Raw genomic sequence first — 25,948 nt, 5'->3', positions numbered from 1 at the left:
GATAAACTAACAAATCGGACATCTTCATTAACAGTGTGCTTATGGCCGTATTCAAAGACTCAAGCTCCACCCTCCTATTGGGTCACGTCTGGACGTCGATCCACGTTACAGTGCTGATGTAACACACCGGCTACCCATACAAGACTCTACACCGGCATGACTCACGTCAGTGGTGGAGGAACTGATCACTGTCTTCTAACAGATCTAAATCATCCAAAACGCTCCAAAGCGACTAGTGTGCTCTTTTAAGGCAGTGACCAGTATGTTGTTCTATGAGCTTTGCTGAATAGGTAGTGCGGTTGGGCGTTCCAAACATTATCGTTTTAGAGATACCAGTCAGATATTCAGGATGCCTGTGCATTTTCATTGCTCTTTCTATCACCTTGTAGTCTCGGCACTTTTAGCTCGTTGCGAGAACCGGTTGCTGATATGCGCTCACTGATGATTGCGCAGGTTTGCCGGAGGACCGCATAGTAGGCGGCGAGGACGCAGCTCCAGGCGAGTTCCCGGCTATCGTGTCGCTGCAGGTGGACGAGAGCCACAACTGCGGCGCCAACGTACTCGACGAGCAGTGGCTGCTCACCGCCGCGCACTGCGTCGACGTCGAGTAAGCCTCCCAGCTTCTGTGAGAGCGCGCGCGCGCGCGCGCGCGTGTGTGTGTGTGTGTGTGTGTGTGTGTGTGTGTGTGTGTGTGTGTGCGCGTGTGTATCGGAGGTGTACAAATTCGTGTTCCAGCCTGCCTGCCACTATCTCCACTGCAGCAATTAAGGCAGCTCGAACCTGCTGCAACGGAGACACACTGGTACATTTGTGCACTGAAGCGCAGTGGTTAAAGCAGGGCAACTTTGGTTACCGCTAGCTTGCTGCAGCTGACAACAGGTTGCGCTATCAGTGCAACGGGACTAGCCATGTATATGATTGCGTAGGTAATTTCACTGCAGCTCTTTACTGACAACGGTGGGAACACAAAACTTGGCAGAAGAATGAGGAGAATTTAAGAATTGGGGAATATATACCAGTTGCAACAGAGCGCAGCTCCAACAAGTGAAAAGTTGTCCTTCGTTTATATGGCAACTTGAAATAAATCGATAGGTGTCTCGCAATGAAACCTGTGTAAAAAGTTCTTAAGCACCGATTCGGGAATCTCAAGCATGTTACGACATGTCTCACTTACACATACTTTGAAAGAGGACAAGGACTTAGTAGTTGACAAGTGTGTGCAATTGTGTGCTAAGGAACTTAGGCCATATAGCAGTGTATAGGCTTTTCAGATAGCGCAAACGTTCTCTGAAATACGAAAAAATATGGCTCAGTGGATATTAAAAACCTCATTCTGGTGGTAAGGATCATAGTGCTGAGAAAGCTTCGTATCAAAGAAAACCTTTTTCTTTCAGACGCGTACTATTTAGATTAACATAATAATATTAATAAACGAAATTTGCGTTTGCTAAAATGTGTTTGGGAAATATAAAATGAATGATTGTGCCCACTTAGAGTGAATTCAGAGAACCCAAAACATACATCCAGGAGAAAGTAATTAAAATTCGTATAAGTGGTGTCATGTTTGGCTGGAAACGTTGTTACTGAAACTATACTTCGACAACCATTGCTGTATAACAGCCATCTTCAGGATTTTTGGTGCAAAGGATTTCGGCCTTCGGAGATGGCTCTCATTACAACAGAAAATATGTATTAGAGGTGACCTAATGAGGGTTAGAATTGAGAATAGCTGGTACAAGTCGAAAAAGGGTAAAGTTGCAGAGAAGTGAGAAGGAAGAGAAGAGAAATAAATAAATAAGCCCAATATGCGTCGAAAAGCGGGAAAAAATTTAATCAACCACTTTCTGGCATAAAATGAACCAAAATAAATAGATATCTCATTGAGCCTCGTCTTATGATACTGGGATATTTTAATCAACTTACGAACGCTACAGTGAACGCGTACAGAATAAAGTGCTGCGTACCGAAGCGCAGCGGGAAGATGGGCAGACAAGCAAAACTCCTTTATCCAGCATAGTATGACTTGGCTTGTCTTGGGTAGAAGTAAAGCAACCTGCCCATTCTGCTGATAACGTACGGCAGCTTACCTGTCTGACTAACAGACGGGTATGGGCAGGTTGAAAGCGGAATGTGTACACCCGTGGTGTTTAACACATAGTGAGGTTGAATGAGAACAGGAGATAGCTTCGAACAGGGGACTGTATCATGATGACACCACTACAAACTGTTTGGAACGCTTTCCGTTATTGCTCTTAGTTCTGACGTTCTACATTCGTTTTTTCTACTACAAGATTAGGTCTCCCAGCCCAGTCTGACATCTAAATATACGTGTTTAGTAAGTTAACCCTACAATTTGTATAGTAAGTAGGCACAGGAGTGCAATGTGACGCAAACGTTGGTACATCGTGCCACGCCAATACTGGGCGCCAATGACCTGCCCCATGAGGTGAGGCAGCTACGCAAGTTTCTTAACGATTACCAAATGAAGTGATCTCAAATAAGAGCTGCAGTAAGGCCACCGACGAAGAGCAGGGAAACATTTGAGCAGTTTTGCCAGGCTGTGGCCCCAAGTCGGGTAAGACAAGCCTCCTGCCGAAAAGACATAAAACCAAATCGCTCTTCAGGTCTCCTCGGAAAATTTGGTAATTACTGTGCCCAGTTAAAGACGCTGCAGGTCTTGGTAATAGGTGTTTACAAAATACCCTGCGCACGCCGTCAGTCTTTCGTTAGACAAACAGTGCGCCCTGTAGAACAAGGCAGGAAGGATTGAGAGGGGTTTTATTGCCTGTGCTACATCGTAGAGTCTGCTTTCGGAGAGCATGCTCTAGGAAAAGAAGACTTAATTCATCGACACCTCTGTCGTGGCTGGCATTAGCAGCTTCTGGGACTCTGTAATTAAAGAATCCGTTGGAATAAAAATCACTGACTACACTGTCAGTAGAGGTGGTACCCTTGAAGTCAGCTCGGTAAGGTCGAACCGGGCGCATCGAACGCGGAGGCAACGTGGGCCCATACATGGTGATATCGTAGGACCCAGTGACGTCACAGCCGGTGGCAAGAGTAAATAAGGGCAAAGGGTACCAACGGCCCATAACCACGGCTAGAGAGTACTTGGTCGATGCTTCTGGCATTTTAACCACTTCAAGAGACTGGAAGTCTCAGAACACTTCCTTCAACCTTGGGTATTAGTAACCGCTTCAGCGGTATTTTCGTCCTTTATTACTGTACAACTACCGGTTTTGTGGCGTTAAAGCGACATATGATTAAAACATTAGAGTCGAGAAGCTCTGAATCTTTTTTCCCAAGATTCGTTGTCCGCCAAAACCAAACACTACTAAAAAAACGGTATGTCATGGATAAAAAACTGCCATATTCCAATACAGTACGCGGTTCCACATAGGTCGGAGAAGCGATCATTATGGTACGAATTGTTTTGGACCCATCCAATATATTGGAATTTTGGACCGTCTTTTAGCAGTGTTTTGTTCTGACAGACAACGAATGTTGGGAAAAAATATTCCGAGTTTTCCCGCTCTAATATTTTAATCATATTTCACCCGAAGGTGTGGCTTTAACGCCACGAAACCGGTAGTGGTACTGTAATGAAGGACCGAAATACAGCTGAAGCGGTTATTAATACCCAAGATGAATGCTCATAGCTGTGGTTGCCCCACCTACAAGGTTTTCTGCATTTTCTTCAATGCTACAGCCTCTAAACTTTGCCTTCCACATTGCGACAGTAATGTCTAATGGTTACGCGCACCTCTCTGACATTAAAATGAAGCATCGTTGCATTTCAATGTCTTCTTTTCCGTGAGCCCACATACAATTATGCAAATGATTGAGATCTGGGAAATGTTGAGGCTACGGAAGTGTTATCTTTTACATATCCATCTGCTGTGACAAATATTGACCAATATAATTGAAGAAATTCGACTGAAATTTTCAATAGCTATTTCCATTACGAACCATATGAATTCAAACATCTGCCATAAATTCACGCTATAGAATATATGGAGTATTATGAATAAGATTCTTGCAGACCGCTAAAAGACATGCAGTTACCATATTCTGTATAATGGGTGTTTCATGTATTTTGCAGCTCTCCTAGCTTCAAGAAATGGAAAAACTATACTCAGTCGCTAAGCCCATAAATCTGTCAGTCCTAGCCGGCACCGTCAACATATCCTCTGGCGGCACGCGGCACCGGGCGAACAAGGTGGTGGTGCACAGCCGGTACAGACCCGAGGACTCCTGGGTCAACGACGTCGCTCTCATAAGGGTACGTCTGGCTGGCTAGGCAGCCGCTTGATCTCCCACACATGGGTTTTCGTACTCATTTGGTTTTCATTTTGCTGAGCCCTCCCATCGTCTTAGGCCAATACATTTAAGAGTCTGTCAACAGATATATGTTTAGATCTAAACGCCTTTTGAGTAGGACAATGTTTTTATGACACAGGTAGTGATGATACGGATTCTAGGAAAATTTTTTGCTACCTGTAATACTATAGGGCGAGCTTATGAATTCTAAAAATGGTGGAGATTAGAATATTATCGCCAGCCACTGTGGCCGAGCGGTTCTAGGCGCTTCAGTCCGGAACCGCTCTTCTGCTACGGTCGCAGGTTCGAGTACTGCCTCGGGCATAGATGTGTGTGATATCCTTAGGTTAGTTAGGTTTAAGTAGTTCTAAGGTTTAGGGGACTGATGACCTCAGATTTTAAGCTCCATAGTGCTCAGAGCCATTTCAACCATTTTTTAGAATATTATCAGCTTTAAACACAAGGAAAAACTCAATAAATTTGCACTGAAAGCATACTGCAATGAACTGACTCGTGACACTAGCGCCGTACCTCTTCTTTCTCTCTGTCTGTAATACTCTGCAACCACAGTATGTATTATCTTCCTCTATTTCTGGTATGGATATGTGTGTTTTCCTTAAGGAACTCACACTCAGAACAATAAAGTTTGGATAAAAGTGTCTCATCCAAGAATGTAAGAGAAAGAGGAACTGCTGGTTATTAGAGAAACTGTTAAAGACGGAGTAGTTTATGTCCAGTTCTCTGGAAAATTGGCATTCACTGTTCTTTTCTGTCTGTTGGTATTCAGTATTTGCATTCTCTTTAAGGATTCGGTGTTCAGTATGGTAAAATTATCGTCTACATAAGGGTGGCTCCTATTTCGCTGAATCTGTGTTCAACAAAAAGTTTGCAACTGCAACTGAACATCCATCATCAGAAACTCTCAGTAATCAAGCCACACGATTATTATTATTATTATTATTATTATTAGTAGTAGTAGTAGTAGTAGTAGTAGTAGTAGTAGTAGTATTACTCATTCCTTCTGCCAGGAATAAGTAACAAATTACGGACAATGAGGTGATGGAGCTAAGATTTTGCAGGAACAATTAGAAAACATATAAACATGATGTCGTTTTCTCTAGACAATATTAGGCCACTGTGGTCTATTGTCAGGTCTATGGCAGAACGTGTTTCTGTAACTCTGCGTTTTCAGCTTTTCTATATTATAAACAATGTCAGTTTCAATATATTTGTCATTCTGTAAAACAAAATACACACTGTAAAATATAATCCAACGTTTTAATCATCTTATAACAATTCTCTTTACGGTGTAGAAACCACTGGAAATTGAGGGAGATGACCTCTGTACATGACTACTCTTTCAGGAGTTTATTACCATGATTGCTAATTTTTATAAAACATTACCGTTTCAGGCACGTTTTGCCAACGACAGAAATGTTAGGCATATTCACATAATAATGTTTTGTATACAGTTAAAGAAAATTGTTTTGTATATGTTAGCGTCGATGTTACGCCAGTTCATATTAGTCCTATTTCACCATTCTTCTGATACCTCAGTTTTCGAGATAAACTTGACCAGTCTTCATCACCAGCTTCTCTGTTCCCTCTCTTGCTCACAGCATAGATAACTAATCTTCTTCTTATCGATGTTGTATTGTATCACAATTATTATTACTTCATGATCCATTATCGATAGCTGTTATTGGTTTATAGTATCAAAAACATGCTATAAATTCGAATAGAACATCAACATTCATGAATACTTCAGTCTTGGACGACATTTCCCGCTTGCTAATTAATTCTTTGGTCCGTCCTCGTGGTCTCGCGGTAGCGTTCTCGCTTCCCGAGCACGGGGTCCCGGGTTCGATTCCCGGCGGGTCAGAGATTTTTCCTGCCTCGAGATGACTGGGTGTTGTGTCGTCTTCATCATCATCATTCATCCCCATTACGGTCGGAGGAAGGCAACGGCAAACCACCTCAATTAGGACCTTGCCTAGTAAGGCGGTGCGGGTCTCCCGCATCGTTCCCCTACGCTCTGTAAAGAAGCATGGGACTTCATTTCCATTTCAATTAATTCTTTAGACATGGGACCATAAAATCCTGTACACTGCTTGGCTTTGTTTCGGTTACTTCCTCAACAGAGTGTTCTCGCCCGACCAAGTCTGTAGACTCCTAACGACTACCGCGCTGGCACGCTCTCAAAAGTAGACTACCGTAAAACTCGTTGTCGAGTCTGGAAACGCGTAACCGCGCGTTGTCGTGCCTCACGCAGGCACTTTTTGTCGCGTCGATCGTGTTGACCTCACAAACTTCTGCAGAAGCAACCTCTCCTGTGCTTTGTAGACAAAACATGTCAGAGAGATAGGTCTGTAACTTGTTGAATCATTCTATTTGCCTAGTTACACATTGGTGATGACCTCAAGCTTTCCTAGAGAATTTTCATACTCTTCACGACCTGACACAACTGTCCATGAACTACAGAAATCATGTCTTTGGAACAAGGCCGAAGATCTAGATCTGCTCTATTCTTATGTAATCGATGGCTGTTGCTTTCATCTTTTTTCCACTTAATAAAGTAAGTTCTACTTCTACTACAATAAAACGGTGAGATGCGTAGTGGTTTTCGTGGGTGCGTTGCTTGCATAGGAGTCCGCAAGGGAGGGTAAGAGTGACGTTGCCATCCCCTCTCCCCCCTCCCCCCTCCCCGTCCCTCACATGGATTGTGAAGTACAGGCTTTATCCATGTACAAATACTTAGTAGATCACTAATTTTCTGCCATATAGCAACTTTCTGTGTCACCTATTAAACTTAGTTCCTACGGCATGTCTCCAGACTGACCAACTCCCTTGCGTCTGCCTTCCCCTCCCCCCTCCCTCTCTCAGCTCACCTGTAAAGTTTCAGCGGGTGACCATGATTGCTTGATAACAGTTTACTTCCCTACATTGATAATCATGGTTGACTTCCATTTCAGTGGAAGTGCCGAACCATTTTGTTAGCCTTCACATTAAAATGTGAATTCGTTTGGGAAGGACTGTTGCTGCGGGATCTTAAGAGCTTAGATGTCTTGTAACTATTCGTACTCAAGTTCACTTACGTCATCAGCTTCAACATCCGCTCTTTGTTAGTCTAGGAGAGAAAATGCTGCGCACAACTGGGAGTATTCTCATGCTAGAAGGAGCTTCATGAAGAATGTCAGCACCCATCGTAATGGATTGTTACTGTTGTTATAGCGGAGACTGGATCCCGCAGCCACTAGGGCAAAACAGCAGTGAGTAGTATTGCACTAGGATACTTAACAGACATTATTCTTCACGGACTCGTACAACTGACAATTGTCGACTACGTATCCGATGTGAAATAATTGTCAAGAAAAAATAGATTGAACGTGGAACAAAACGTACGATTTGTTAGTGGCTAATACAGCATTACAGAAGCATGCCTTAGTTAAGGGAAAGTGAAAATCATTTGAATAAGTGCATCATGCATGTTCGAAGATGAAGCAAAGAAAAATGAGAAAAGATTTTCTGAAAACTATCTATCTGTGGTTTACCAGGACTAAGGACCATCAGCTCCAATTACAGGTACGTTATTTATTGTTGACAGATTTTATATATTATTACTATGTTATACGAACAAAACTTCCGACCTTTTTAGATAAAAGATTCACAGCTACTGTGCAGCTGCATCCAAGAAGATAATACAATTATATCCCAGATGTTGTTACTTATTCTTGCATACATTCTTCACGTTCTGCAAAGAGGAGGATGCTACCATTCCAAGAGGGTGCATACAGGTCATGGTCCAGGTTCTTGAATATCACTCTATATTTTGGATGCGCCATTACTCCACTGAAGCGCAAGACGTGTTTAATCTGATGAGTTACTATTGTCTTCTTGTCCGAGTTTCTCACCGTACTACTGTCGTCCCACGATTTTGTACACGGAGTTCATAACGCCTCCACACAGCCCTCTTTCTGGCAAACAAACACGTTTCAATATTCCGTCATCAGTGTCTATCAACGCGCCTGTAGAATCATGAAATAGACGCGGCTGTATCCACAGATAAGTGTGGCCGTCGCTATTCGTGGTCCTAATGCAATATTCCTTGACTTCTTGCCAACGCTCGCCCTATGACGCTGGTTAAGTTCAAATACAAAACGTCTGCTGGAGCACACTGATTGTCGATATGTTTGAGCTGTGGCGTTCCGATAAAGCCTCTCGCAACAACAACAACTAGTCCCTACACTCGCGTGAATCCAACGCTCGCTGCCGTCCCTTATTGTAAATTGTCAGTGTCCTCTGCAACTAGGTCGATGAACTACGGCGGAACCCACCGTTTACAGGGCATATGAGGACGAGTCGTGTTTAAACGTCGACCTGGTTTTGTACCGCATCCAGCGTTCTAATTACAAGGCATCGCCATTCATAGGCTAAATGTTGGCCTCGAGCCATCTAGACTACTGTCTCTTGCCGCAGCGAGCGCGCGGAGCTTTACAGTCTCAGCGGAGGGCCTGCGTGGCAATGCAGTATCGGGCACCGTGGGGCAGTTATGACTTCTGCTTCACTAGTCTTGAAACGTCCCCTTAGAAAACTCAATGAATTACTATGCAGATAAACCTCTTACATTATCTGATTTTCAAACAGCTGAGCAAAACTGAACGTGCTCAGACATTTCGCTCTTTACCTATTCTGATCAACACTAAATTGACACACAATATTTTTAGCGCAACGCAATCTGACTTTCAATAATCCCTACAAATAATGGCCCTGACTAACATTAACCTATACCTTTCACAAATCACTTACCTCACAAAAATCTTCGTTAAAGATTCAAACTACTGAAGGCACTAACTACTGATAGGCAATGAAAGATTATGATAGAGAACAAACAATGTATTTACCTTAATAGTGTTCAAAAATCACAATATATATATAGCAGTTCATTACATCCAGTCTTACAAATTTACTGTCTCTGATGGACACACGTCCAGATCATCCTCTCTCTAAACTCCGCCATTTCACTCCCCACATCCACCACTGCGGGCGGCTCACCTCCAACTGCGCAACGCTACGCGCTGTTAACAGCCAACTGCCCAACACTACAATAGCGACTGTTTCAACAATGCCCACCAGCCACAGACTGCACACAGCACAGCCAGTGATTTTCATACAGAGCGCTAGGTGACGTTACCAACATAAAAACCTAAACAGCCTACTTACATAGCCCCAATGCTCCCCACAAAAAATTTTACAAATAGTTTTGAGCCATGTCAATACAGATTTGAAAAAAAATTTCATAATTACAATAACAAAGATATCAAAGGCACACACTTATTGGTACAATGTTGGTCAAAAGCTAAAATTTTCTCACAGACCATAAAGACAGTCCTGTTCATTCATCACAGTAAAATTGCAGTGTTTTTTCCTCAAAGTCTGAGCAGTAAAAGAAAATGCACACGGAAGTAGTGGATTTCCATGCAGTCTTGAAGAAGTATTGTTGTCCTTCCAACGGAAAGACAGTGCTCACTCTTGGCATGCAGACAGGTAATGGGCCATAGCGGAGTATGTTCAGTTTTGCTCAGCTGTTTGAAAATAAAATAATGTAAGAGGTTTATCTGCATAGTAATTCATTGAGTTTTCTAAGGGGACGTTTCAGTCTCTGCAGTGATATCATTATATGGATTTCAAGCTTTTATGTCTATCAGTTTATAGACCTTTAGAGATTTTGGTTTCAATTTATGTGGCCTATCCGCTATATATTTCATAAATTATTTGAGAAAATTGCTACATGGGTGATAATTAATCCCTACATGAAAATTCCAGCTTATTTTTCAAGCGTTCTACATGCGTGGTACACCGTTAGTGGAGTAGCAGGTATTCGAGAAGAACCACCAAGTTCGTCGTTCGTGTTCATAAACAATATAATCCTTTCTGTCGTGTCCCTGGTTTTGTCATGTTCGCTTGGTAGAAATTTCAACGAGTGTTTACCTCGGTCCCTCTAAACTTTTAATCTATTACACCAAAAAGTAGTTCTCGTAGTTGCTTTGAGTCTTCTTTTTTCCGCAGTCACAGTTATACAAGTTATATACGTTAAACATCGTCTTTTGCGACTGTAATAAAGTCTGACTAAGACAAAACGCGTTTCACTTTATTCCATGGAATCTTCAGTGGTCAGGTTTTCTTTCTACGTCATTCTTGACACATTAAAAAGGTGCACATAATGGCGAGATGACAGAGGTTCTTCACACTGAAAAACGTGACCAGATTTAGTGCTAGTGTAAGTAGTATGTGCTGTAATATATTACATGTGCGTAGAAGAAAATCAACGAAGATGTAGGAAACCAAACACCTGACCACTTTGAAATAAAGTGAATCGCGTTTTGTATTAGATCTGATTACAGTTGCTATTTAACCTACATAGCTTGTAAAACAATTCAGTTCTTTATCAAAATGATGTAGGAAATCTGATGTGATCTTAAAACGGACTAACATTTAATGGATAACAGTGTCCATTCTGCTACCCTGGCAGTAAAATAACTCTTGACGGATGGAGCAAGGAGGACATCAAAAGCAGACTATCACTGCAAAAATGGCATTCCCGGCCAAGAGAAGTCTACTAGTATCAAACATAGTCAATAATCTGAGGAAGAAATTTCTGTGAAATTTCTGTTTGGAGCCCAGCATTGCATGGTAGCGAAAGACAGTGAGAAAACTAGAATAGAAGCATTTGTGATCTGGTTCTACAGACGAATGTTGAAAACTAGATACACTGATGAGGTAAGGAACGAGGAAGCTCTGCGCAGAATCGGAGAGAAGGTGGTTCAAATGGCTCTAAACACTATGGGACTTGACATCTGAGGTCATCAGTCCCCTAGACGTAGAATTTCTGAAACCTAACTAACCTAAGGACATGACACACATCCATACCCAAGGCAGGATTCGAACCTGCGACTGTAGCAGCAGCGCGGTTCCGGAATGAAGCGCCTAGAACCTCTCGGTCACAAAGGCCGGCTCGGAGAGAAGAATAATATATGGAAAACACAAACAAGATGAAGGGACAGAATGACAGGACATCTGTTAAGAGGGAATAACTTCCATGGTACTTGAGTGAGCTGTGGAGGGTAGAAACTGTAGAGGATGACAGATACCGGAATACACTCAGCAAATGATGTAGTACGTAGGTAAGTAGGTAAGTGCTACTCTGAGATGAGGGTGTCACAGGAGAGGAATTTAAAAAATGTGTGTGAAATCTTATGGGACTTAACTGCTAAGGTCATCAGTCCCTAAGCTTACACACTACTTAATCTAAATCATCCTAAGGACAATCACAAACAACCATGCCTGAGGGAGGACTCGAACCTCCGCCGGGACCAGCCGCACAGTCCATGACTGCAGCGTCTTAGAGGAGAGGAATTAGTGGCGACACGCATGAAACCAGACTAGTATGACCATGTCACGAATATGAGGAGCACAATGATTTTAATTTCCCGTAAAGTACAAAAGAAACGAGAGCCATAATGAAATATGATTAAGAGATTAACTCATATCTATCCTCCAGTGCCCTCGCTTGTTTGTATATCTATATATCATAACTTTTTCGTGTCAGTCTTCTGACATCCTCTACCGTCCCAACCTCTTCACCTCAGAGTGTCACCTGTAGTATACTTACTCTGTTGGATATATCTCAGTCTTCCTCTACATTTAATTTTAGCATTTTGGGACTTTGCTCTTCCTTATTTCCTCTCTCAAGCAGAGGCTATAAAATTCATACATGAAGAACGTAAAGTGTGAAGGTGTACCTTTTACAGCAAAACACTCAGAGGCAAATAATACAGGAAAAAAATTCAAGGGCACAACTGTCAATTAAACAGAAAGCTTTAGTCTTGTCTCAATATTTTCTGAGACCGCTCTCTAATCACCTTGTCATCGGTACGATGTTTACACACAAATCACCGTCCCTTCACGTCCTCAGGTGAGTGCTTACATTTTTCAGTTCGCTACCCATTCATTGTGAATTTCCCTGAGACGATGAGAAAGTCACTCAGTAAAATAAATGAAGTGGTTGCATCACTTGTGAGCTGAACGCCGTCGTGTGTCCACAGGTGGAGCCCGCGCTGCTGATCGACAACGTGACCGTGGCGGCTGCCAGGCTGCCGGAGCAGTGGCAGGACACACCTGCCGGCACTCCCGCCGTCATCATCGGCTGGGGTCGGCTCTGGGTAAGGACTGGAACACACCAGGTGCTGCATGTCGGGGATCCTGATGATAAGGACGTTATCTGCACTGCCAAGTACCGAGAGCTGCTTTCAATGCAATCAGTGATTTAGTTACCTTTTGCATCCATCGCTGACGATTGTTATTACCAGTAGGGTGTCCTTCGTTCGTTTTCATGTCTCTCCACTCAGCACGCGGGTTTATTTGTTACTTTAGATCTTTGTTTTGGCCTCATCTGTAAATAGTTTACCAATAATTTTTGATGTGATTAGTTTCAAATTAGTTTTATACATGACTTGCAATACCTCTTATGTTTGCTATTTAACCCTTGCCTATATTTGGCAGTTAAATAATACTTCTTAACTCACAACTCAATTACGGCATCTGCTGTGTCCCTGCAGACACTTGGGGCACACTTGTGTGTGTTCCCGTCCCCGGTACTATTTGCATACACCAAGCATGAGCAACTACATCTCCAAAATATCTACATGATGATAGGTGTATACTGATAAGTGATAATATTATGATCACTGCCCACCATGACGTTTGGTGTCGTCTGGTGGCGTTGCTTGCACGTGATTTGGTAACAAAAGTATGTAAGCGGAGCAGACATAGTCGGGAGCTCACCATGGCGAAGATATGGGCTACAAATGAGGAAATCCATTCAGATAAGCGACTCTCACGAAGGATAAATTATTATTACTCAGAGCCTGTCGATGAGTATCTCGGAAACAGCGAAGCTGGTCGAATGTTCACATGTTGTTACAGGAGCAGGTAGAAGGTCCGTGAAACTACCACTAGGCACCAAATGGTTATACGTCCACGACTCTTCAAAGAATGTGGGGTTCGGAGGCTTGTCTGCTCTGTAAAGTAGGACAGATGCTGATCTGTGGCATATCTGCCGAAAGACCACACTGTGCTAGTGCACGCGTAAGTGCTTCAGAGCACAGCGTTCACCGCAGACTGTTGAACATGGAGCTCGCAGCAGACCAACCCTACGCGTTCGATGTTGACTCGACTATATCGTCAATTATTATTGCAGTGGGCACGGGACCATCGGGAATTCGACCGTCGATCAATGAAAACGTGTCGCCTCTTCAGGCAAATCACAGTTTTACTACACTAAGTCGATGTTCATCTCTACAAAGCTGTCATCGAGGTGAACGGCTGCACGAAACGTGCAGAGTGCCACGGAGACACGCTGGTGGGAGCAGTTTTATGCTATGAGAGACATTCTCCTACTCTTGCATAGGACCTGTGGTAGTAATCGAACACGCTGACAGCTGCGAACCACCTGCATCCCTTCATCCTTGATATCTTCTCTGACAGCGATGCCATCTTTTAGCGGTATAACTGTCCGTGTGTCGGAGCCAGAACCGCGCTATAGTGATTTGTCGAGCTTCATAGGGAACTCTCTTTGATGTCTCGGCGACCAAATTCGCCTGATGTAAATCCAATGGTACCCATCTGTGTCACTATCGGGTGCCATTACTGCTTACCCAATTAAGCGGCCCGTTATTTACGCGAATTTCATGACTTTTACGCAGACATATACGCCACATACCTCCACAAACATACGAACAAAGTTTCGGACTGCTGACACGCAGAATCTGTGATGTATTTCGATCCAAAGACTGACAAACAATCTATTAAGCATGCAGTTATAATGTTTCGGCTTATCAGTGTGTACTGGCCTGATCACGTCTTGCACAACAATGCTTGCCTCAACAGGCCAATCTCATGTATTTTATTTTCTCATGGTGTACAATATATATTTTTGTGTTGGTTATCGAGTTTGAGTATTTTGTGGCTACATTCCATCCTATTTGTTTATAGGATATCGCGCAATGTTTCCAAAATTTTGATTGGCGCAGTTATTTTCTGGAGCGTTTTGTATGCTTGATATCTCATGTGAATAACACCATCTAATATGAGTAAGTCGTGCTGCAATTTCATGCCAATCAGTCCAGTTTTGCAAAATGAGGTCATGTTACTTCCAATAAAATATGGGCTGTATTTTTGTACAGCCAATCTGAAGATGACTGATAAATAAATAATAATTTCAACCCTGCAACGAAGACTGTTCGTTTCTTCGTAACGAGTTGTTGTGACATCCCCGCTATGAGTTTGGAGAAGTATTTTAAAGCAGACGAAATATTCTATAAATTTGTGACATTTTTTTGTAGATCACAAGTCACTGTAGTAGATAAAGTACTAATTTTTCTACTGTCATGCCTGCTGCTTCAGTGTTACCTTTCAGCAAGACGAAGGTAAACTTGACAAAGAAAGAAAACCGCCTACCAAATTGTAATGGATGACAGATCAAATCTTCAGTGAGTCACTTGATGATCTCCAATTGTTTGCTATTAACCATAAACTTGTTTAAATGTTTCAAAAGATAATATTACAATAGGGGAGCAGGGGGTGTTGGGAGAGTGTTAGCTCAGAGCGGTATTGTACAAAGGCATCAGATAAAGAGAAACTATGCTGCAGCACTGGCACAATTAGTGTTCATTGATTTGCTTTATATGTGTGACAAATGAGCATTATTCGGGTTTAGGCTGATATCTGAGTTTAATTAATCTCTAAGATGCTAAAAAATGTATTCATTATAAACATTGATGGATGACTTCTGTGCCATCATTTGTTAGGGCGCGAGATAACGCACTTTATCAACTGCGTGTTGTTAATATGTAACAGTTGTGCGTTTCACCAACAAACTGACATGAAAATCAGTTTCTCCTCATTACTCCATACAAACGTATTATGTTTCATTCTCCGTTAAAAAGTGCGATCAGCTTTCGTTAGATACGTCGAAGACTCAATTAGACACGTATTTCTTCACTTCCTCAGTTCTGCGCGTGTCACACCCATAAAAATATCAATTCGAACCTCTGAAAGTGTATGTACCAAACCTTTTAAGTATGGAGTCAAACAGACAGGTAAGATCCTTTAACCAGCCCTTAGGCTTAGCTACCGTTTGACAGATATAGTCAAACATTTATCACAAGTAGTGCAGTACAGACTCATTTTCATTAATTCACTCCGATCTGTAGCTATCACGCTTTCTGTTTTGAGAATTTAATAGACAGATAGACCTCTGACGCTGAATGTGTCACAAGACTCACTGCATGCACTAGCTAACCTATAGACGTGCTGCTACAGCAGCGGTTGTACAACATATGAATTGTTTACAGCAAAACGGAGACCTACCCGATATGCTGCAGAAGGTGGACACGGCCATCGTGGACCAGCAGGAGTGCTTCGACGTGTACGCCTACAACTACACGATTCACGACAGCCAGATCTGCTCGGAGGTGCCACTGCCGGACAAGGGCGCCTGCAACGTAAGTACCTCCTGCTGGGGGACACACTTATCTGCAACAAGCATCACGCTTACATGTTTAAACGTAAGTTTGCAAAACAATAGAGATTCCTTTGCACAGAAAAACCATTATTTTTGGGAAGAACAACGGTTTGTCGTCAAAGAATTTTGTTTTCACAGCATGCCGGCTCTGCCGCCAGCAGTGTCGGAGGGTAGGGGGAAAACAAAATATCTCGCTGAAAAAGTAACTGGACTTGTCCTCTATGTTGGGAGTCGGGCACTTGACTAACAACGCGTCTCACGAAAGGGAAACCGCTACGAAACGTCAGGAAAGTACCTCGGGTGAAAATGGAAAAAAGGAACATCGAAAATGCATTACGAACAAGGATCGACTTTTTGGAACATGGAACATAAGAACTTTGACGTACCATGGGCTCATAATATTCTTCCAGAATAACTCGACAGATATAGAATGGATCTACTCGCACTTCAAGGAACAAGATACCCAAGGACAGGAACGCCGGAAACAGACGAATCCATATGACACTACAGTGGACAGGAAGATGAAAAATTGCTAATGGAGGAGGTTTCACTGTCGGTAAAAGAACAGCAGCGGCAGTAACTGATTTTTAGTCAAGTGGTAACAGGACAGTTCTTGTAAGACTAAGACATAGATTCGTAAATGCAGAACTAACATTGATTAAAACGACAAACTGCAGGGACGGATTCCTGACCGGAAATGGAAGAAAAAATGTCCTATGAATACGAGTCTGGAAATGAACAGTGTGCGTGCAACGACTACAAATCGGCCTGGAACGCAGTACAGAGCAGCATTGCATCCACGTCACAACAGATGTTCAAACTGGTCCCCATGGGATGCAATGTACGGTTTCACTCATCGCATCGTGGATTGCCGCATTCTTTCACACGTTAGGCCTCTATCAGAGGCGTAGTGAATACTCTGTTGAAGAGCCTACACATAGGAAACTGGTTCAGCATACACTACGCTTTCCAGATGCCTCCAGAGGTAAAAATTCAGGTGAAGGCCGTACTACGGGTCTCCGCGACCTATCCAACGTCCAGGGAAGATGATGTTGAGGTGTCTCAATATCCTTCAGAGCTCGGTCCTCCAGATCCGCCGCCTGCCTGCACGTTTGTCTATCTGATAGGACCCACGATCATACAACCACTCAAACAGGGGTTAAAATGTTGTGTGATGTGGTTGCTGTGTATGACGGTACTCATTTTGGTACAGCCGTGATACCTCTCAATCGTTTCCATTTGCTTGGCCATACATAAACACCATCTCGGTTTCTTTCCGACATGAATACCGAACCAGTACGCTGCTTACAGTACGCCACGTCAGTCTCACAGCCTGCAACAGACAAGGAACATACGGAACGTGGTCAGGGGAACTTTCACTCGTGAGCGCCATCTACCATGGCAACGACACATGTTCATAGAATTTTTTTTCCCCTCCATTTCCCGTCAGGAATGCAGTTTGTCGGTTTTATTAATGGTCACCCTGTATAACAACAACTACCCTAAGTGCCCAGCCTGAGATAGCAGTGGATGAAAGGAAATAATTTCCATGAAATATTTGGAAGAGGTAATCAGTAAGGCACAAGGATGTGATGCGAAACTCATTCCTTGAAACGCCAACAATGAAGTCGGTAAAGCAATCACGTGGAAGGGAGTAGCAGAGACAGAAAGCTTGCACGCTGAAAGTAATGATAATGGAGTGAGATTTCTTCGCTGCAGACGCAGCCAACCTAAGGATTATGAGCACACACTTTCTTTGGAAGAAACATTCAGAAGGCAGATTGGATATCACCAGGTAGTAGAACAAAAATACCAAATATACCACGTTCTGGTAGATCAAAGACACAAAACCAGCGAAATGAAGGAGAAAACCATAAGAGGCAGGCACACACTACTACCTAGTCATGGCAGACGCACGGTAACGAATGACTATAGAAAAACCAATGGGAGGGAATTATATGAAAGAATGGACTATTGACGCGGAAAAATTGAAAGATAATGAAAAGGCATGCGAATTTGTCATTGAGCCTCAAAACGTGTTTGAGGTTCAAACAATGGAAGACAACCTCTACACTGAAATGGTAAAAACTAATGAGGAAGACGCAGCAGTAGAAGTGTGCGGTTAAAGGAAAAGGAAGCAAAATCCATGGTTCTCGGAAGAATGTGAGGCAACAGGTGAAAGAAAGAAGAGTAGCAAAAAAGAAAAAGACACTTACAGGATCAAGAATGAGATTTTCACTCATCAGCGGAGTATGCGATGATATGAAACTTCCTGGTGGATTAAAAATGTGTACTGGACCGAGATCTGAACACGGGACCTTTGCCTTTCGCGGGCAAGTGCTCTACCATCTAAGCTTCCCAAGCACAACTCACGACCCTTCCACACAGCGTCAATTCTGCCAGCACCTCGTCTCCTACATTCCAAACTTCACAGAAGCTCTCCTGCGATTTCAAAACTAACATTCCTAGAAGAAAGGATATTGCGGAGACATGGCCTTGCCACAGCCTGGGCGATGTTTCCAGAATGAGAAATTCTGCAATGCATTTTTGTTCAAGGGGTTTATCACTGTACAACGCATCTTAAGAACGTAAGAGAAGACTCATCTGTATGAAAGGAACTATAAAATTCCTGTTAATAACAAATAAATTATGCTAATATAACATTGGGTCTAAAATAGAAAAAAGCAAAAACAAAAGAAACGAACACAAACTGGGAAATACAGTTATCAGAGAATAACTTAGCTCTTCAGCAGTAGAAATTAGATCAAAATTGAATATTTTTGTTCGTTTTCTAGCTATGCGAGCACGAGGTCGTACGAACTGGTCGGACGATTTTGGTTGCTGGAATTCATACTTAAGACATCAGGATGAAATACATGTCATCTGAAGGTGTTTGGTGAGCATGAAACGAGCCCGGCCATATTTAACTGGAGAGAGCGTTACCCGAGAAGTACGGCACAGGAATCCGGTTTCGAGACCTGATGCGACACATTCTTTTAATCGCCCCAGGGAGATTAATTATGCACACTATGTCGTTTTCTGATACAGTCCCTACCTTCTCAACACGGGAAATTACATTTCATTGCTGCTACTTCTCTTGGGTTCCCAACTCGTACTTGATTTGACCGTTTAGTAAGTTGGTAGTTAATTGGAAATCGCTCCTAAATCGAAGGATACCATTTTTTCTCCGATTTGCGAGGATACTAACGTACTCTCCTAATGGTTAAAGAGATTCAAAAATCTGTTGTCTCAAGCATTTATGCGAGACTATTATCTTTCACTGATTTATGTATCAGATGAATGGCAAACATTTCTCCATGTTAGGCTGTAAAGATTTAGCAATGGCACAGCGCACTTTGTGTTAACGGAAAGCTATATCATGTAGTCGGAAATAACAGTATTAAAATTGTGGTTACTGGATACGGCGTTCAATGTACTGTACTTAGTACCGTAAATTATTTCATACTGTTACTGGTCCGTTCATATACAAATATAAATTATGAAAATTTTTGCTGTTGTTGACCTTAGCTTCATTTATTCAAATTTTGCATGTTCATTATATTCAAATGCATATATGAGTACATCTTCCATTTACTCATCAAATCTAGAGTTCCTAAATTTACTTTTAAGCTACTCGATTATATCTAGTGAGTGTGTGCGGGTTTGTGTGTGTGTGTGTGTGTGTGTGTGTGTGTGTGTGTGTGTGTGTGTGTGTGATTTGTTATTGATGCCTCAAGTGTCCTGTGACAGAGAAAATGACGCAACATACCTCTCAAGACCGGCCATTTACTCTAAGTAGAAGACCAGAATTTTCCTTTAAACACAGTGGACTCATCCTAATCGACTGAGAAGGAACTGGGACTCTAAATGAATTCCAAAATCTTCAAAAGAACGCACAGCTTATATATTTTGAAATGTATATGTATGCAACTTCAGCTTATCTGCTCAAGACGTCTTGCCCATTACCAGAGGTTGTAGAAAATTGTACACTACGGACTACCCAGATGGCTACGTTCTAAACGCACCACACAAGTGGCTGTACCACTCCCCGGAGATCCTCGTCCATTTCCTCTCATAGGCTGAAGCCGGTAGCGGATCTGCAGGCATACTCCGAAAGCCACCGCAAGTACACTATGGAAGGAACCTTGTCTTTACTTTTCGTGTTCCGCTCGCTACCACAGCGACGGAAAAACGACTGTTTGTATGCCTTCTATGACCCTTAATTTCTCTTGCCTACCTGGTCCTTATTCGAACTGTACATTGACGGCCTTAGGATTCACTAAATGTTCTCAGTAGCGTTTCGCGAAAAGAACTGTCTTCGCTCCAGGTATTCCCAGCTAAGTTCACGAAACATCTTCGTAATAGTCACGTGTTGATCGGACCTACCGGTAACAAATCTAGCAACACGCCTCTGAAATACTTCGATGTCTTCTTTGAATCCGATTGGGTGGAATCCTAAACACTCCAGCAGTTCTCAAGAATGGGTCACACTCGTGTTCTATGCGGGGCCTCCTTTGTAGATTAGCTACAGTTACGTAAAATTCGCCCAATAAAACGATCCCGACCACTCGCCTTCCTTACTACGGTCTTCGCGTGCTCGTTCCATTGTAAATCGCTTTGCAGCGCTACACTTAGATATTTGATTGACGTGACTGTGTCAAGCAGTACATAAAAATGCTGTATTCTAACATTACGGGCTTGGTTATCCTACTCATCTTCCTTAACTCGTTTTAGAGTGACTCGCCATTCATCGCACTAAGCAGAAATTTTATCTGAGTCATCCTGAATCATTCTACAGCTACTCAACGAGGAGATTTCCCGTACACCACATCGTCATCAGCAAATAGCCGTCGATTACTGCTCACCCTGTCCGTCAAATCATTCAAGTATACAGATACACTTCCCTGTGGTAATCTAGCTAATACCCTAGTCTCGGATTAACATTCGCTGTTGAGAACAACGTACTGTGTTCTGTTACTTAAGAAGTCTTCGAGTTACTCATGTATCTGTGAACCTAACTAGGGGTGGCCTCGTGTGGTGTAGATGACAGAAAATTCTGGTATAAGAGGTAGGAAAGAAAGCATTTCGGTCGTTTTGAGGTGGCACTTGATCGACTGTTTGGAGATAATTTGTTTTCCAGCAGAACCACAACAATTTTAGTACAAAACTGACGGACCGGCCGTCACTGGCCATCTTCAGAACACGAGATGCCATAGTTCAGTTCAACATCTGACGGAATCATATTTTCAGTGTAGTTTCCGCGGCGATGGGATTGAACCAGGGACCTTTTAACCTGAAGATAGCCGCTGACTCCGGTCCAGTAAATTTGTACTGAAGTTATGAGAATATACTATTTTCATAAAAAAAATAGGATGTATTAAATTATATTTCAAACTTCCCGACATAAAATTGTCTAACAGTGATTCTAAATTTGAGGTTGCGCCATGGGCACACCTTGTCCTCTGGGTAGAGTGGTTATTTCTGTTCCATAGTCCTGTGTTCTTCATAATGACTGTAATTCTTCATTTGGTTATTGTGGAATGAAAACCGCTAAAAACTCTATGCAAGACTCTTTATTTGGGACGACAACCGGTCTCTTAGTTATAGGCACATTTTCCCAAAAGGGAGAATATTTATTAAAAATCTGCATTTTACTCCAATCCCAAATGACCGGAATTGCAAACAAACAGTCACATAACAAGTGTCCAAGTAATAGCAATACGCCAAATGAGCCTACTATCGAACTATACATGTTGCCGTAAACAACCTCATAAAATCGGAATGGAACCAACAATCGGATCGGATCGAAGATAAAAACGACGAAATGTACACGTAAGAATGACATCTTCAGTGTTGAAAAAACCTACTAAAACTCAGGATAGAGCTCTCACAGTACCGTATGAGTTCTCAGCAATACGATGTTAGCACTAACCCTGTAGGAACAACCAGCAAGCAAGCTACTCCGTGCAGGCATGCACCGCGCCACCGTAGTGTTACAACACGGACTACACGTGGTCTCACGCCGCATTCTCGTGTCCGGACATGGGCAGTTGGGTAACTTCTTTATAAAACCAAATTCGTTGTATCAGTAAACGTCGACAATGGGTTGTTATTTAGTTATCAATTGACACAATATTATTGCCTTATAGCATTTCATACCTGAGTAAACACCTGTCCATCATAAGAAATGTAACATGCTAATAATATAAAATAATTCAGTGATATCTATCTAAAAGCCGCCTTCCTCCTCCCCTATCACTCACCCTAGGGAAAGCCAGTGATACTTGAAGGCAACAAGATATAAAAAACATAAGAAACGTAAATGGCAATGGATTCAACTCATTACGTAGGCACTGCGAAACCTGTTAGTCCGTTGAGAGACAGATCCACCCTGTAAATGCAGTCTGTGTCAAGGCCAAGTAAACCTGTAAAAACCACTATAGATGATTTCGTACAAAATAATGAAACAATAATAGTAACAGGGAAGACCAAAGAATAACAACAAAATTAAAAGGTAATGTCAGATGACACTAAGGAGTTGACGGTAAACTATAACTGTGCCTAGAAAGTGAGGGTCAAACCTTGAGAAGAAACAAAACTAGTGCTAACATGTAACAATATTACAGGGGATGTGGATCTATCGAGTACTGTTAAGGCAATCAAAATTAGCTAAGATATTGCGATGTCTCAGTTCTATCTGTCGACTGAGTTCACGTTGGTGAAGGTGATTTATGAAACTCACTATCTCGAATTTTTCCAGGATATTAACAATGAGCGCTTTCTTCTCCCTGTGCAGTGTCTTTTACAGTATCATTTGTAACAGTTTACCCTTTTGATCAAATGCGCACTGTGTCAGTTGTTGGCAATCGCCGTAGTTGATCAGGTAAACATATGAAAACACACAGGGGCAGTAAAAATAATATAGCAGAAAACCAGCAAAAGAAAACCTTGGCTAAGTGAAAGCAGAAGCAACTGTACTGAGCACAACAGCAAATCATACTTTAAGCTTTGGTTAACTGTGTTTCGCTAAGTGCAATGTGGTGACACTCGATTACAAAGTAAAATTTTAGTAGGACGACGTTGAAAGAAACTGAATGTCATAAAAGAGTTAAGCACTTCTTGAAAAGTGCATTATGAAACCGACTTTTAGCGATTACAACAATCTTTACAAAATTCACATCTTATAAAAATAATAGCTCTGTTACGTAATTCGTTAAAGAAGTGGTAAAGCAGCGGTGAATCTGTGACTTAGTACAAGCCGTGCGAGAAGGTTATTCTCTTTAACCTGGTCTCGACAATCGCATTTATAGACCAGAATCAATGCAGAAAAATTTAATGACAATGGTTATGTATTTGTGATAAATATTCAAGGTTCCTTTACACTAAACCGCCAAACTGCACATTATAAAACAAGCGTGTTTCATTATTAATTTGTAAGTTATTAACGATAACACCTCACTCCCAAAAGAGCACTCTTATGTGAAGGCATTAACCATCTGTAAGTAATTACGTTGCATTTTATTATAGCGATAATTATAATAAACCATTCCAAGAATAGCGTGTTTCTGTGAATCTCCGGTGCGCGCTCATGAAAACTTGTGAGAGCCTCGAATTGAATGCTAAAGAAAATTGATAGACAATCCTGTGCTCGTCGATATTGTCAAAATGAGGTCTCTTCTGCGGGAATAGTTGTGAAATTCTCGAATGCTACACTGGGTATGATAATCGTCGACCATATATAACACAGACCATGCACGTTCGTATCTCTGTCGTGTTAACGCTTGAAACCAACATATAACAATGAGTCACGTGACTCGGCGCAGAAAGCTGAGTTCGTCATTATACGATGAGCGAAGTGGAGCTGACAGATACAGTTTCTCTCATTTATAGCTGAAATCAAGCATTGATTTTGACATTCAGCGAACCTTTCTCCCCTCGCGGCTTAGCCGCGTGATCTAGGGCGCCTTCCCAATGGTTTGCGCAGCTCCCCCCGTCGGAGGTTCGAGTCCTTCCTCAGGCATGGGTGTGTGTGTTGTCCTTAGCGTAAGTTAGTTTAAGTTAGGTTAAGTAGTGTGTAAGCCTAGGGACAGACGACCTCAGCAGTATAGTTCCACAGGAACTTACCCTCAGATGTCCAGATTTTTTCCTAATTTCTCTGAAATTTCCGATAACAAAGCAGTGGTTATCGTTTTTACATGTGGTCAAGTTAGACCATATTGACAATTCTTTTAACAAGCGACGGAATGACTGTTCTTTTAGTAAAAAAGGTTTTTTAGCACTGAATTCATGTAGTGCACCGCATCCACAGGAGTGGAAGACAAAATAACAATTTCGAAAGCAGCATTAGTTTTCTAATGGTTCCACAAGAGTATGTGAGAGATACTTTAGTAAGCTTCTGTAGGAAAGGAAAATCGTTTATGTGCATGTTGTTGTTGTGGTCTTCAGTCCTGAGACTGGTTTGATGCAGCTCTCCTTGTTACTCTATCCTGTGCAAGCCTCTTCATCTCCCAGTACCTACTGCAGCCTACATCCTTCTGAATCTGCTTAGTGTATTCATCTCTTGGTCTCCCTCCACGATTTTTACCCTCCACGCTGCCCTCCAGTACCAAATTGGTGACCCCTTCATGCCTCAGAACATGTCCTGCCAGCCGATCCCTTCTTCTAGTAAGTTGTGCCACAAACTCATCTTCTCCCCAATCCTATTACGTGCATAATATCAGGTATTTACACAAAATAAGCACATATGTTTTCTGACTTTTCCTTAATTCAGTACTGATACCGAAACGATATTAGGATAGGTAGCGTAATATATTACAAAACGTTGATTATACTGGTGTAGTGCTAGATGTTAACGATATACCGTCTCAAAAACTTAGTCATTCACCAAGTTTTACATCCAAGGACCAACATCAATCCTAACTTTCAACTTATTGAAATACCTCTGCAAGTATTTTAAAGTAATTCACTTTCAGAAGTGAGATTTTCGTCACATTACGTAATCTGTAGGATACAGAACAAGACTCATCTGAGCGTATGTGAAGGTCTTTCCTCCTGCACCCAGTAAAAAGCTCAATATATGATTGTTACAAAAGTGTCATAAATTGTTCACCATAAATGCGTAATGACATACTCGGCTTCGTGTACCGAGTCACATGACTTAGATGTTGGTTTTGGTAAAATGACGTCGTGCGCAGTCTATTTTATCTGTGGTCTGTGATGATAATTCTATAGACGACCAAAGATCACATTGACAGGATTCAGAACCTTTGTGGTGTGAAATGTCTATTATTAAGGACTTTTGTCTGAAGAATATCCAGAGTACGAGAGTTCGAGTAAAAAGAGAACTGACGTTACACTCATCGAATACCAAAACCAAACTAGAGACTTTACATCATCTTACAAATGAAACGATACGTCTAAAATACAGTAAAATGGAGTATGAAAGTGACATTTTCTATCTATACAGTACTTTAATATATTCTTTGAAAAAAAATCTGAATTTTGTATGAGAGTGGAGCAGTCCCCTCAGCAGTTACGACCTACTGCCCATTTTCTCTTCGTTCTTACCGTAGTATAGTTTATACATCTGTTTTCTTATACCTTGTGTGCAGGGTGACTCCGGCAGCCCGATGCTGGTGGACGGCATCGTGGTGGGGCTGGCGTCGTGGCAGCAGGGCTGCGCCCTCGAGGGCTACCCCACTGTCTACACCAGGGTCTCACACTTCGTCGACTGGATCGAGGAGAACAAGAAATAGGCAACGCACCTTTTCACCTAGAAGACTCACACTTATAGGCCTACTCCCTGTTATTTTCATCTTTGGGTGCTTATCATATGTTAACACATTTTTCAGGAGTCGCATGCTTTTTTCCACGTCCTTTATCTGACTGTTTCCCCCTACCGTTTTATTGTGACCTTTCATTACAAGAACAGTGGTATGGTAAGTATTGTTCGAAGTCACTGTAATTAGTATTTCAAATATACAAATCAGTAATTTTATATGGAGGCGAAAAGTATCTTGTGTTTGACTTCATTTCGCATGTACTGTC

At 42.1% G+C, this 25,948-nt stretch overlaps 1 protein-coding gene across 1 annotated transcript; it reads left to right on the top strand.

Moving 5' to 3' along the window:
- The first annotated feature begins 4,120 nt into the window (after positions 1-4,120).
- LOC126102585 (trypsin-3-like) lies at positions 4,121-25,948 on the top strand. The gene is made up of 4 exons (XM_049912326.1): positions 4,121-4,282; positions 12,423-12,539; positions 15,732-15,881; positions 25,513-25,948. The coding sequence occupies exons 1-4, from the start codon at positions 4,121-4,123 to the stop codon at positions 25,654-25,656; spliced, it is 573 nt and encodes a 190-aa protein (XP_049768283.1). The 3' UTR covers positions 25,657-25,948.

The sequence above is a fragment of the Schistocerca cancellata genome, chromosome 1, assembly GCF_023864275.1.
Source record: "Schistocerca cancellata isolate TAMUIC-IGC-003103 chromosome 1, iqSchCanc2.1, whole genome shotgun sequence".
NCBI lineage: Eukaryota > Metazoa > Arthropoda > Insecta > Orthoptera > Acrididae > Schistocerca > Schistocerca cancellata.
The sequence above is the reverse complement of the archived record's forward strand: the minus strand, read 5'-3'. Positions and strand labels throughout refer to the sequence as shown.